This window comes from Pseudopipra pipra, chromosome 19 (assembly GCF_036250125.1).
Source record: "Pseudopipra pipra isolate bDixPip1 chromosome 19, bDixPip1.hap1, whole genome shotgun sequence".
In the NCBI taxonomy this organism is placed as follows: Eukaryota; Metazoa; Chordata; class Aves; order Passeriformes; family Pipridae; genus Pseudopipra; species Pseudopipra pipra.
In genome coordinates, this window is record NC_087567.1 from 5,463,924 (window position 1) to 5,476,274 (window position 12,351).

Sequence of the window (12,351 nt, forward strand, 5' to 3'; positions counted from 1 at the left end):
TGGTGTGGGGTGTGGGTGGCTGCTGGCACTGCTGGGACAGATGAGGACACCAGAGGGAACTTCTGGAGGAGAAGAGGAGCACTAAGAAGAGCTCATGCAAGAGAAATCCCTCCAGTGCAGGGGAAGAAAATTTGTGCTGGGAGCTGAAGTCTTGAAGAAGAGGAGAGCTGTAAGAGGGGTTATAATTTGAATTTAATAGGGGGGCTGATGATGGTGGGGAGAAGCACCTTGCATCTGAATCAGAATCAAAATTATAATCAATCTGGTTGGAAAAGACCTCTGAGGTCATCGAGTCCAACCTGTGACCAATCAAGCTGCAGGGACAGGTTGCAAATGGTCATATCCTGCAAAGGGGTCTCTCTCTCTGGTCTCTGTTAAAGCCCTTGGGATGGCAGGGAGGGTGGCCAGGGTTTTCTTATAGAAGCCTATGGCTGTAATTTTTTGAATTAAATAAAGGCAGACTCCATCTTTTATTTTTGGGGTCTGCCAGGCCTCCTTCAGCTTTGCCCTCATCGCTGTGGGTGCATTGGGAGCCAGAAGCAGGATGGAAGCACAGGGAGGAGGAAAAGGGCTGAGGTTGCCCCTGTGAGACAGGACACAGGTTTTCACAGAATCACAGAATGGTTTGGGTTAGAAGGACATTAAAGACCATCTCCTTCCAACTCCCCCCTGCCGTGGGCAGGGACACCTTCAACTAGACCAGGTTGCTCCGAGCCCCATCCAACCTGGCCTTAGACACTTCCAGGGATGAGGCAGCCACAGCTTCTCTGGACAACCTGTTCCAACACCCTCACAGTAGAGAATTTCTTACTATTATCTAATCTAAACCTACTCCCTTTCAGTTTGAAGCCATTCCCCCTTGTCCTATCACTAGGCGCCCTCGCAAAAAGTCCCCCTCCATGTCCTCGTCGCTCCCCTCCAGGTACTGAAAACCCGCAATAAGATCACCCCGGAGCCTCCTCATCTCCCCGGGGCTGCCGCCGCTGGGTTCGTCCCGGGCCTTGGGGGGTCCCGCAGCATCCCTGGGTACCACCCCCCCCAAAATCCCGCCCCGTCCCCATGGCAACGCGCGGGCCAATGGCGCGGCCGGAGGATGTTTACGGGGCGGGGCCGTCGCCGCGGCAACGCGCGAAGCCTCTCGGAGCCGCTACTTAACCCCGCGCCGGGGCGGCCGCGGCTCACGGCGGCTCGGCGGGCACGGCCCGGCCCGGGCACACCGCACGGAGCCGGCACGGGCACCCCGGCAGCCTCAGGGCTTCTCTTTCCCCTTTCTTCTCCCCGCCCCCCCACTTTTTTTTTCTTTTTTTTTTTTTTTTCCCCCCCTCCACTGCTGTTTTTCCAGAAGCTTCTTGCTCTGTCGTGAACTTTGGCGGTTGGGGGACGACAGCGGGACGGGGGTAAGGGGGAGCGGTGGGGGCCGGGGAGGGCGGTGGGATGGGGCGGGCAGCGCGGGCGAAGCCGCTGGAAGGGGCGGTAGGTCTGCGTGGGGGGAGCGGCTCTTGTTATGTGCCCTCCTGGGCGCTCTCTCCTGGCCCAAAACCACGGGATTTCGGGTTTAGAGACTGGCACCGGAGCCAGGCGCCGCATCCCCTACCCGGGGCTCCCCAAAGCCTGAAGCTGCCGGCTCGCTCTGACTGAGGGTGTGCTTGGGGTGGGACCCTGACAACCCCGCCCCAAGCCCTCCGAGTTGTATCTGTGGATGTGCCTGGGGTGGGACTCCGGCAACCCCCCTAAGCTCCCCGAGTTATTTCTGGGTACCAGGGGAAGGTAGAAGCAGAAATAGCCTCAAACGGAGGGAAGTTGGCTGCGAGGGGGGGAAACTTTAAAGTATTTTGTCAAGGTGTTGGACCCAGAGTTAGTCCTGCCAGCAGCAGGTACCCAGAGCTGTGTGTCCCCAAGAAACAACCTCACTTTGTGGGCTGGCAGGGGTTTTGGTTGCTTGGGGTGGTTTTTTTGTTGTTTGGGTTTTTTTTTTTAATTCTTTGTTCAGCCAAAAACTTGCTGGGTAGCGCCAGCCAACGGGTTTGGGTGACATTGGAGTGTAGGGTTTTGAGGGAATTTCCCCAAGGCTCAGGGCTGCTAAAGCCCCCCTGGGGCAGGTGTTGCAGCTCCCTTGCACAGCACCCCAGGGATGGGGCTCACTCAGCAGCACCAGGAGCACCCAGGTCTGGCCCTGCCTGGCTGCCAGAGAGCGCCTCAGAGAACATCAACCTTCTCCCTGTTGCTCTTGCAGGATCCATCCCATCCCTCCCCTCCCCGTGCACCCCGTGCAGCCCTGAGGCATGGCGTGGTCGAGCCAAGCGCTGAAAGCAAAGGGCAAACTGAAGTGTGTGGAGGAAGACCTGGATGACAGCCTGCCAGACCTCCGCTGGCTGAGCGACTTCACAGTTGCCCAGACAGGCCTGCCCCAGTTATACCCCGGCTCGGACCCCCAGGACTGTTACACCATGAGTGAGAGTCTGTTCAGTCTGGTCGACTTCGAGTCCCCCTGCTCGCCCCTGGCAGCTGACCCGGCGTGCAAGGGCACCCGTCACACCCCCTGCACGCCCGTCTCCTCCTCCACCTCCTCGACGACGCACCACGACATGGCTGTGCCCCCCCATCTCGCAGGGGACATCGACTACAAGACCAACCCACACGTCAAGCCACCCTATTCCTACGCCACCCTGATCTGCATGGCGATGGAAGCCAGCAACAAACCCAAAATCACCCTCTCTGCCATCTACAAGTGGATTACGGACAACTTCTGCTACTTCCGGCACGCCGATCCCACCTGGCAGGTAGGAGATTTGGAGCCCTCTTGCCTTAGCCCCTCTCCCTGCAGGGCTGGGCAGGGCTTTCCACAGCCTCCACCCTGCACGAAGGTCTGCAGGGATGCTGGATCCCACTGGGAGAAGAGTGGCACTGGCAGCCGGTGGGGAAGGGCTGGAACAGGAAAGAACTTGGCTGGGCACAAATGCCACAGCTCCAGGGGTGGCAGAGGGAAGGAGCCATTCTGGAGGAGAGCCCGGGGACATTTTGGGAGCAGGGAGGTACCTGTTGGGCTCCTTGCACTCGAGGCTCCTCTTGGCTCCAGGGCAAAGGCCTCTCAATCCCTACCCTTCTGCAGCTCTCATTGGTTCCTGAGTCCCTTGGGACTGAGCGCACATGGAGTTAGCAGGTCAAGTGTCCCTGAGTGCTGAGGACCAGGCACAGGAGAGGGATGGAGATGCCACTTGTTGGACAAGTCACTTGTTGGGGAGGTTCTGAGCAGAAATGCTGCTGCTTTCCAAGCAGGGCAGAGGGCTGAGCTCCTGGCCCCTCGGACAGGTCAAGGAGTCTCCATCACTGGGATGAGCTGCTCAGACCGGCAGAAGGAAGCCCAAGAGAGGTCAAATAGGGCTGCCATCCCCAGCAAGCTCAAGCATGTCCTTGTGGAATTGGGGACAGCCCCCAGGCTCACCAGCTTTGGGGACAGCCTGAAGCCCAGGGGCTTTTCTCAGACACCTTGGCTCGCTGCCCTCCTTCGTCACACGAGGGGACCTCTGGCACGTGAGGCTTTCTAGGATGTGGCAGGGCAAGAAGGACCTGGGTGGCTCATCCTTCTGTTATTCCCAGCCCAAACCCGCAGCACGTCACTAACCCTGATGGCAGTGCCCACCCAGGCAGGGCTGGAGAAACCCACTGCAAAGGCCCTGCCCAGGCACTGCCCACATTCTCTCCAGGCAGGTCGGCCTCCAGCAGCTCTTGAACCCCATCATGGGGAAGGGAACCCCTCCCAGTCCCTCTCCAGGGTCACCTTGGTCCCCCAGCCTCCTCCTTGCTCAGGGGACCTACGGGAGCGATTTGGAAGGAGGAGCTGGGTGCCAGAGTGTTGACTTTCTCCTGCATACTCATGGCTGGGTATTCACAACATTTTTAATTAAATGTGTTTATTAAAAAAAGAAAGAAGGTTTTCAATCCCTCTCTGCAGAGATCCAGGGGGTACACTGGACTGGGGCAGGCAGGAATGATAAATATGTTAACTGGCTGGGTAATAACTCAGCCTGGCCTGAGCGAAGTTTGGGATGGGAAGGACAGATGGGGAGCAGAGAATGCAGCTTTCAAGTCTCTGATCCTTGTAAAATTTCATTAAACTGTAAAATTGAAGTTACCACAGCCTGGATTGTGTGGAGGGATGTCTGTGTTCCTGCTTCTTCTTTCTTTTATTATTTTTTTTTTAATTTAGTTTTCTGCTTTTTATTTTTCTCTTTTCTTTTTTCTCTTTTGTTTCTATTTACTTTATATTTTTTTTTCTTCCTCTCTTTTCTTTTTTTTTTTTTTTCCTTTTCTTTCTTTCTGTGTTCTCATCCCCTATCCCGATTCCCGTACGTGAAGACATCCTGGAAAGGTCATGCCACCCATAGTCCGGGGGGGGGAGATGGATATATTCCTGTGGGGGCTGAGTGCTTTGGAGAGGAGCCAACAAACCCATGGAGCTTCAGCCCAGAGGAGGGTTTTGTTGTGTGTGTGTGTGTGTGAGTGAGTGTGTGCATGTTTTTCAACAGCTCTAAGCAATCGAGCCTTGTTTTTCCTATTCGGCACTACGGATTATGGATGAATAAGCATAAAGATATCCAGGCAACATTAAAAAAAACCCCCACCTCTACCATATCCAATCTCTTAGTACAGTCCTGGCTTTGTGGAGTCCAACGCTGGGTTATTTACCCAATAACTGAGTTTCCTTTCTGATTATTCACATCACTCCAGGCACATTCAGGGTTTCAGAACAGCTCGACGGGAGCAGAAACTCCGCCTCTTCTTTTTTTTCTCCCCCTTTTTTTTTTTTTCTTCCCCCTCAGCTTATTTGAGCAGTGGCTGATGAAGATGCAGTGATCTCACACGGAGCTTCCCCGGGCCAGGAGGCACCTCTGGGGACACACAGGGCCACGGTGGAACAGTCCACGTGTCTCTCCGTGTTCTCCCATCTGATTTGTGCCAGCCTGGCTGGCATGGGAAGGCATGGTGCCTAATTTTTGGGCAAGTATTTTCCCTTCAACACTAGCAATAGGAGCAGATGAACCAGGGGATGCAAGGAGGGCCCTATAATGCCATCCCCCATGGTGCTGCCATGTGTTGCACCTTGTAATGGGGCTGTGGCCACATCGGTGTAAGGACCCACCTCTTCCTCCTCAGATGTGGGGGAGGACCCAACCTCCTCCAGATTAGTTCCAAGCCTAGAGCAACTCAAGGTTTCTCCCAGTGCTCTGCATGATCCAAGGCCCCAATTTCCAGCCAAGGAGAGTTGCCCAAAAGCTTCCCTTTGGTTGGCAAGTCCTTGCTCGAACCCATTAGCTCCTGGAGTTTCTGGCTGGATGAGACAGGGGGCAGGAAAACTCTGCTGGAGACTCAGGGGTTTGGGGGACTTTCTGCTGAGCATGTAGCCTGGGATGTCCTGACATTGCCAGTTTTGCTTTGTTTTCCTAAAGGTCCTTGCTGAAAATACTGTCCACCAGCCTCCCCACACAGGTAGGTCCTGTGGCAGCAGACGAGCATTCAGCCTCGGTTTCTTTCTCTTTTGGATCTAGAACTCCATCCGGCACAACCTCTCCTTGAACAAGTCCTTCATCAAGGTGCCCCGGGAGAAAGACGAGCCAGGGAAAGGTGGATTTTGGAAGCTTGACCCTTACTATGCCAACAGGCTCAAGTATGGGACTTACAAGAAGCGGCGGATGTCCCCAGTGCAGATCCACCCGGCCTTCTCCGGAAGAGCCCAGAAGGAAGCACAGCATGTTGTCAGCCCTGCCACTTCAGCCTGCAGCTCCAACAGCATCCTGGAGGCCAACATGGCATCACAGCAGCTGCTCGAAGAGTTTGAGGAAACCACCAGCAACCAGAATTGGAATTCAGTGGGTAACAAAGCTGGGCAGAAGCGCAAGCAGCCGTCGCCCATGCCAACAGCCAAGGCATCCCGGCTTTCCAGCTCTGCCTTGATGACCCAGGAGGAGCAGACCGAGGTGGGATCGCTGAAAGGTGTCTTTGACTGGGAAACTGTCTTTAACACCAACCTTAATGGAGACTTCTCCACCCTTGTGGATATGGAGCTCCCACCTTCCATCAACCCCATAACGTGCGACCTGGACTGGACAGGAGAAGGGCAGCACATGGACTGTCCCCAGGGGCAGGAGCAAGTCCTCACCGAATCCAACCAGTACAACCTGGACTTTAACGAAACCCTCATGGCCACTACTTACTTGGAGCATCCCTGGGATGAAGGGACAAGCGATTACCTCTCCAACTGCGTCAACATTGACCAGGTGTTTGAAGACATCGACGCCTCTTTGCTGGCAGATGTGATCAACCTGAGCAGTCTGGCACGCCTCTTATAAGACTTTAGGATGCTCTCCCCAAGCTTGGACTTACAAGGGACAAGATTTTCTAGAGATGCCCATGGGTGACTCTTACCAGCTTTGTTGTAAGGTTACTCCCAGAAACACCAGGGGAGAAAAAAACCCACCACCCCAGGAACTGCCTGCTGTGTCTTTAAAGGACACCTCAGAAGTCTCTAGTTTTCTCAAGAGAAGGAAAATAACACTACTTATTTTTTTACATTTTACTTTTAAAAAAAGAAATGTGAATTATAATGGGGTTTTTTTTCCATCAGGGCTAAAAGTACCTGCTAAATCCCATCCAAGGTAGGAGATTCCTGGTGGCTTAGGACTTGGTAGACTTAAGTGCAATTTCCTCACCTCTTTGTCTCTCTGTTTCTCTCTGTCTTTCCTTTTTCTGTCTCAGTGCAGTTAGTAGATGCAGTGTGATAATTAGCTGGTAAGCAAATACAGGTCCCTTCTGGATTCTCCAAGTTCAACATCCCAGCTGACTTGTGCCTAGGGAAGAAGAAAAGGTTTATAAATTCAGCAAGTGTGCCTCTTTAGATTTTTTTATATAATCTATTATATATTATATATTCAAAGAAATCTATATTTTTTAGCACTAGAATTTCTTAAGGGGGGAGGGGTAGACTGGAAATGCAGTTTGGGAGTTGTTTTCTATTTTCACAGTTTAAAGGTTTTGTGTTCACTGTTCTGTAAAACAAGACCACGCAAAGGAGGACTCCTACAGCAACAGGATTCGTGAAGAATCCAGGAACTGGCCCGGACAGGAGAGGAGCAGCAGGGACCAGGGTGCTCCCAAAACTGGCTTTTGTATTTTTTTGTACCCAAAATCCTTGCCGCAGTTGCCAAAGGATCTGGACCACCATAAACCCTCTCGTTCACCCACTGACGTAGCCTCTCTCCACTTTTTTGGTCTGAGACTGTTGCTCTTCACTTCTTCAGCTCTTCCATCAGGCTCCAAGTGCAAGGAAAACCCCACGGCCTGGCCCTCAGCTGGTGGTGGTGGGATCACTCCACATCTAACGCTCCCAGGTGGGACTGAGCAGGAAAGAAATCCACATCCAGGCTCCATCCAGGAGCTCAGGCCAAAGACTTGTGTGTGCAACAGGCTCTGGGGACAGCAGTGGAAATGAAGTCCCATCCAGCCAGGAGCAGCTCAGGAGCCAGGAGAGACACTGGGATGTGCAGTGAGAGTGTGGCAGGGTCTGTGCAAGGTAGCTTGGAAATATTTTGGGAGCAGAGCCAAACTCTGCTGAAACCTGACTTGAAGCTCTCAAAAACCAGATTTTTTTGCCTCTCCTTTGCTGTGGGCTGTGAGAGGTAGAGCAGCCATTAGGTAGGAGCAAGTAGAAGCTGGAATTTTAGTGGTGTGTCATAGACTTGCCAAAAAAAAAAAAAAAAAGGAAGATTATAAATAGATTCTGTTTTGGTTACAAAAGCACTTAGAGGGGGCTTTGAGATCGGTGTAGCTGTTTGTATTGACAAAGTTTCCTTTTCTTTGTTGTTTTTCTTCTATTTTTCCTGCTTTGGGGATGATGTTGAACAACTGCAGAGTTACTTGTGCAATTTAACTTTTTTCATGCAAAGTTATTTACAAATTAAAAAAAAATAATAATAAAGAAAAAAAAATGGAGAAGAAAAAAAGCCCCATTCTGCCTTCTTGTTTCCTCTCCCCAGCCCAGCTTGTACATCCAGCCCCAGGACACGGGAGCTGTCACCTACTTTCGTGACAGCACGGAAATTCCCTGTGGGACAATGGTTACACACCAAATGGGTGACACAAGGCTGGCTGTGTCCTGAGTCCTGGGAGCTGCTCCCAGCCCTGGGAATAGCCTTCCCTGCCCCTGCAGGGAGCTCCTGGGGGTGACATGGGCTGAATGCCTGGGACTATCCCTCTGTTTGTGCCATGTCTCCTCCTGGCCCTGTAGGTGCTCCAGGGAGACCAAATGACTTCAGAGCCCTTGTGGGCACTGGGCAGCAAGAAAAGCTGCACAGAGATCCCCCTCCAGACCCTGCCTGGGGCTTATCACAGCCCTTGCTGTCTCCACAGCACAAGAGGAGCACCCTACCACCTTCCCAGTGATCTGCTGGATCCCCTCAGCACCAGGCACTGCAGCAGCCAGAGCTGCCACAGCTGCTCTCAATCCAGCCAATCTCAACCCAAAATAAGGGCTGAGCTCACTGTAGGGGCTGGTCTTGGTCTGGATGTGTTTTGTGCTGGGAAGGCAAGATGCTGCCCTTGGGATAAGGTAGGGTTATCCCTGTGGGGAACAGCTTTGGTGTGCCTGGGGGAAATTTTAGAGGCAGATCTGCGTCTCTCCTTTGAGCTTGTGGACCATGAACAATAAGGACCAAAAGACAATAAGGAGTTTCCTGTCCTGGCTTCTCCTCCTCTCAGCTCCCCGTTGATAGGACTGGGAGAGCTGCTGCCTGCTTCCCCCTGGTACTGGTGGCACTTCAGGGCTGCAAAAAGCTGGCAACCCCCCCTTGTCCCTTGGTCCATTTCTTTATTTTGTTTTGCTGGGCACAAACATGTAGTTTCTGTTTTTAAACCCCCTGGAAAAGAGGAGCCTCCAGCATCCCCACCCTGCCAGGGGACTGAAAAAAACAACCTTGCCAGGAAAAACTATTCCAGCCTGCCGGAGCCAGTCGAGGGGTTTAAAGTGAGAAAGGGTGAATATAAAGGAGGCACCAGGCGAGGCCTGAAACAACCTCGTTTTGTTCGGCTTCTGAAAGCAACCGAACCAAGTTGGACGTGAATTTTCTTTTCTTTCAATGAGACGGTTTGTGGAGGGAGGGGGTGTGTTTTTTAAGCGGCAGCCAGGAGGTGCAGGAGTGGGGGGTGCTCGGGGTGGTGGCATCGCTTCCCATGGGCGCGGGGGCAGGCGGGACACCGCGGTCCTGCCCACGCAAAGCCCGGGTGTGCTCGGGGCCAAGAACCGTGCCAGGAGGGACGTCAGGACCCAGCAGCCCCAGACCTGCCCGGGCTTGCCGGTGGCAGCGAGGTTGGAGCCTGTGGCTGGGGCTGGTCCAGCCCTGGGGCTGTCCCGGCTCGCCCGGAACACTCGCGGTGACGGGGTGGGGACCCCCACGCTGGCGGTGTCCCCACCTGCTACAAGCGGGCAAAGCATCGTGCAATGAAACCCAGAGCACTGCAGAGCTGGCTGCGTTCTGGGGCTTCCACCAGCACCCACCAAAGCGGGTCTGGGAAGAGCCGAGCTCCAAAAAACTCTCTGGAAACTCAGCTTTGCGGCCCCAGCCAGGTCCTTCCCTGACTGGTTATTAAGCACAGGGCAATTATTCCTTTATTATTTATTTCTGCTATTTCCCCAGCCGTCTCCTCATCCATCATCCTTCCCTGATGGGCAAACATTGACACCTCAAACCAATCTCTCGTTCACAGAGGGGGGAAAAAATATACACATAAGCCCTTCTTTTCTCTCCCTTTCTTGCCGTGTCTTTCTTTCCCCGCCATTGAGTGTGGGGCTGGCATGGAGCCATTCTGGCAACAGTCGGCTTTCACTTGCTAATCATCCTAAATATTGAAAATCAACGCCTAGAATAAACAGCTCAAAGATTGGGGCCATCTCTGCTCTGTTTGGAAATGCTAATCTCGCTGCCTTTTGTTTTCCTTGTATGGATTTGGTGGCTTGAGTTTGGAGGAGGTCACAGCTCAGGGGTTCTCTCTCCATCCCCAGATTTCTAAAAATTTTTCCCCCACTCTTCGTGAAAAATTCAGCCCGTTTTAACATCCCAGGCTGGAATGGTTGGAGTGATGAGGGGGGAGAAGGGGGAAACAGGATGGAGGAGGGTAGGAAATGGACTTGCCTTGCATAGCAATGAATGAACACCCAAAGTTTGGGAAAAACGAGATTCCAAAACGTGCATCACGGAGTTCACATGGACGTGAAATCTCTTGGGAACTACACTCAGATAGGAAGATCTGCTTGGTACAGCAGGTCCCTGGTGGGATTGGGATGGGAACAGCATTGGGGCAGCCTGGCCCTCATGCAGAGTGAGGCTTGGGGACATCTCAGTGACTCCCTGCCCCTGTGATTCTTTTTAGAGGATTTTATATTTGCAGGTCTGGAGATGCCACAGCAAACCCCAGACAGGCTGTGCTGGGCCCCCACGGCTGGACTCCAATGGCTTTGCCTGGAGGGATCAGGCTAGATGCAAACACCTCTCTGCAGGGGTGCTGGGGGAGGTGGCTTTGGCAACAGAGAGGGGGGAAAGAGCCCCTGACCACTGTTTTTCAGCAGCGATGTTGCACTGCCAGCAGAGCCCAGCGGGACCTGTGGCATTCGCACAGCCTGGATGGCTCCCAGCACCCTGATGGGGAAACTGAGGCAGGGCAAGGCAGTGGGCTGCTGTGGCTCAGAACCTGATGATCTAGGAGGCACTTTTGGAGCACGCCTGCACCCTGTTTTCAGTCATGTTTTTGGGCTATGTGGGGGGGGGGGGGGGCTGCACCCTCTGGCACTGGGGGAGCACATCCAGCTAAAGAGCTCTCTGTGTCGCACCTCCCGGAGCCCCGGGACGGGTCAGTGGGCCGTTGCCAGTGGCTGTTCCTGGCTGGCACAATGTGCCGGCAGGCCAGGGCTTGCCCTGCGGTGGGGGGAGTGCCGGAGGCTGCTCCACAATGCAACAGCCCCTGCGTAAGTGCCGTCACGAGGAGACGCTCGGCAGGCACGCTGCCCTTCCTCCTCCTCCTCATCCCCACCATCCCCTCGATGCGTGCCCAGGTAGGGGGTTGCAGCCTCACAGCGCTCCTGCTCCGCCAGCCCAGCTCATGCCATGAAAGTGACCCCTGCGGGCATGGGGGGGACACATCCAGCCCCCCACAGTGTGGGGCTGAGCTGCAGGAGCAGTGCCAGAGTCGCCTCCTTCTCGAGAAACCACGTCATGCCAAGGTTGAAACTTGGCCGGTTTGCAAACAAGCGCCGTGGCCACGAGGATTTCTTTACAAAGGCTGTTTTTTCAAGTGGTTTATTTTCAGGTTTGGAGCGTTAGGACCATCCCACGTCCTGCGATTGTGTTTTGGGTTTTTTTTTTGTTTTTCTACTGCCATCATGACAGTGAGAAAATGGCTTTAAAAATCCAAAGCATGTTCCTTTGGTGTCTAATTGCTGGAGATGGGCCTTAAACCCCTCAAAAAGGTGGAAGCAGGGGCAGGCTGCAGGCTCTGGATCCCCTGGACACAGCTCACCTGCTGAGGGCAGAGCCAGGCAGCAAAGGCAGCCCGTGGGCGAGCAGCTGCATTTGGGGAACAATGTGGGCATAAGCCCTGAATACTGGGGGCTTATGAATGGGACCAGCCAGGACGAGCAGCATGGCGATGTCTGGTATGGATGCATCCCTTGGGATGCTCCTGTGCATGGAGACCACTGGGCTGGGGGCCGGCACAGGCAGCGGGAGGGCTGAGGGGCATTAGGAGAGGCGGGCGTTGACCTAGAAATCGCAAAGAATTTGGCCTGGCGTAGCGCTCGTGGGCAGGGTGCCAGCCTGGCAGCCGAGGGAAGCGCGGCTCTGCTCCGAAACGGCGCTCCTTTTCCCCCGTAGCTGGGTGGGAGAGGCAATTGCTGTCTGCCCCAGGAGCTCTGTGAGCACTGTGGGCTCGCTGGTGTCAACGGGTGGGATGCTTATCGCTTCTAGCAGAGGCACTGCTGGATGAGCGTGCCAGGGATTTGGTTTTGCTCCTCTGGGGAGCGCATGCTCCCACCCGGTTGTGGGGTTGGTGCCAATTCTCAGCTGGGGAGCGGGGTGGGGGAGCAGCCTTGCAAGTGCTGAGCGGAGTAATGCTCCTTCCTGGCAGCTTTTGGTTACGAGACACATTAACAGGCAGGAATGTGCAAACATCCAAAGGTCGGAGCTGTGCAAGGCGGCTGCGGTGGCTGCAGTCCCTGGGAGCGCAGAAGGCAGAGGCAGGACCCCTGTGCCCCACTGCAGACAGACAGTATGGTGCAGGAGGGTCCCCTCTGTGTGGGCTTGTTGGACC

At 54.3% G+C, this 12,351-nt stretch overlaps 1 protein-coding gene across 1 annotated transcript; it reads left to right on the forward strand.

The window, feature by feature from the left end:
- Positions 1 to 1,160: 1,160 nt before the first annotated feature.
- FOXJ1 (forkhead box J1) lies at positions 1,161 to 7,981 on the forward strand. Its single transcript, XM_064675796.1, has 3 exons — positions 1,161 to 1,397; positions 2,234 to 2,780; positions 5,547 to 7,981. The coding sequence occupies exons 2-3, from the start codon at positions 2,283 to 2,285 to the stop codon at positions 6,345 to 6,347; spliced, it is 1,299 nt and encodes a 432-aa protein (XP_064531866.1). The 5' UTR covers positions 1,161 to 1,397; positions 2,234 to 2,282; the 3' UTR covers positions 6,348 to 7,981.
- Positions 7,982 to 12,351: the final 4,370 nt, after the last annotated feature.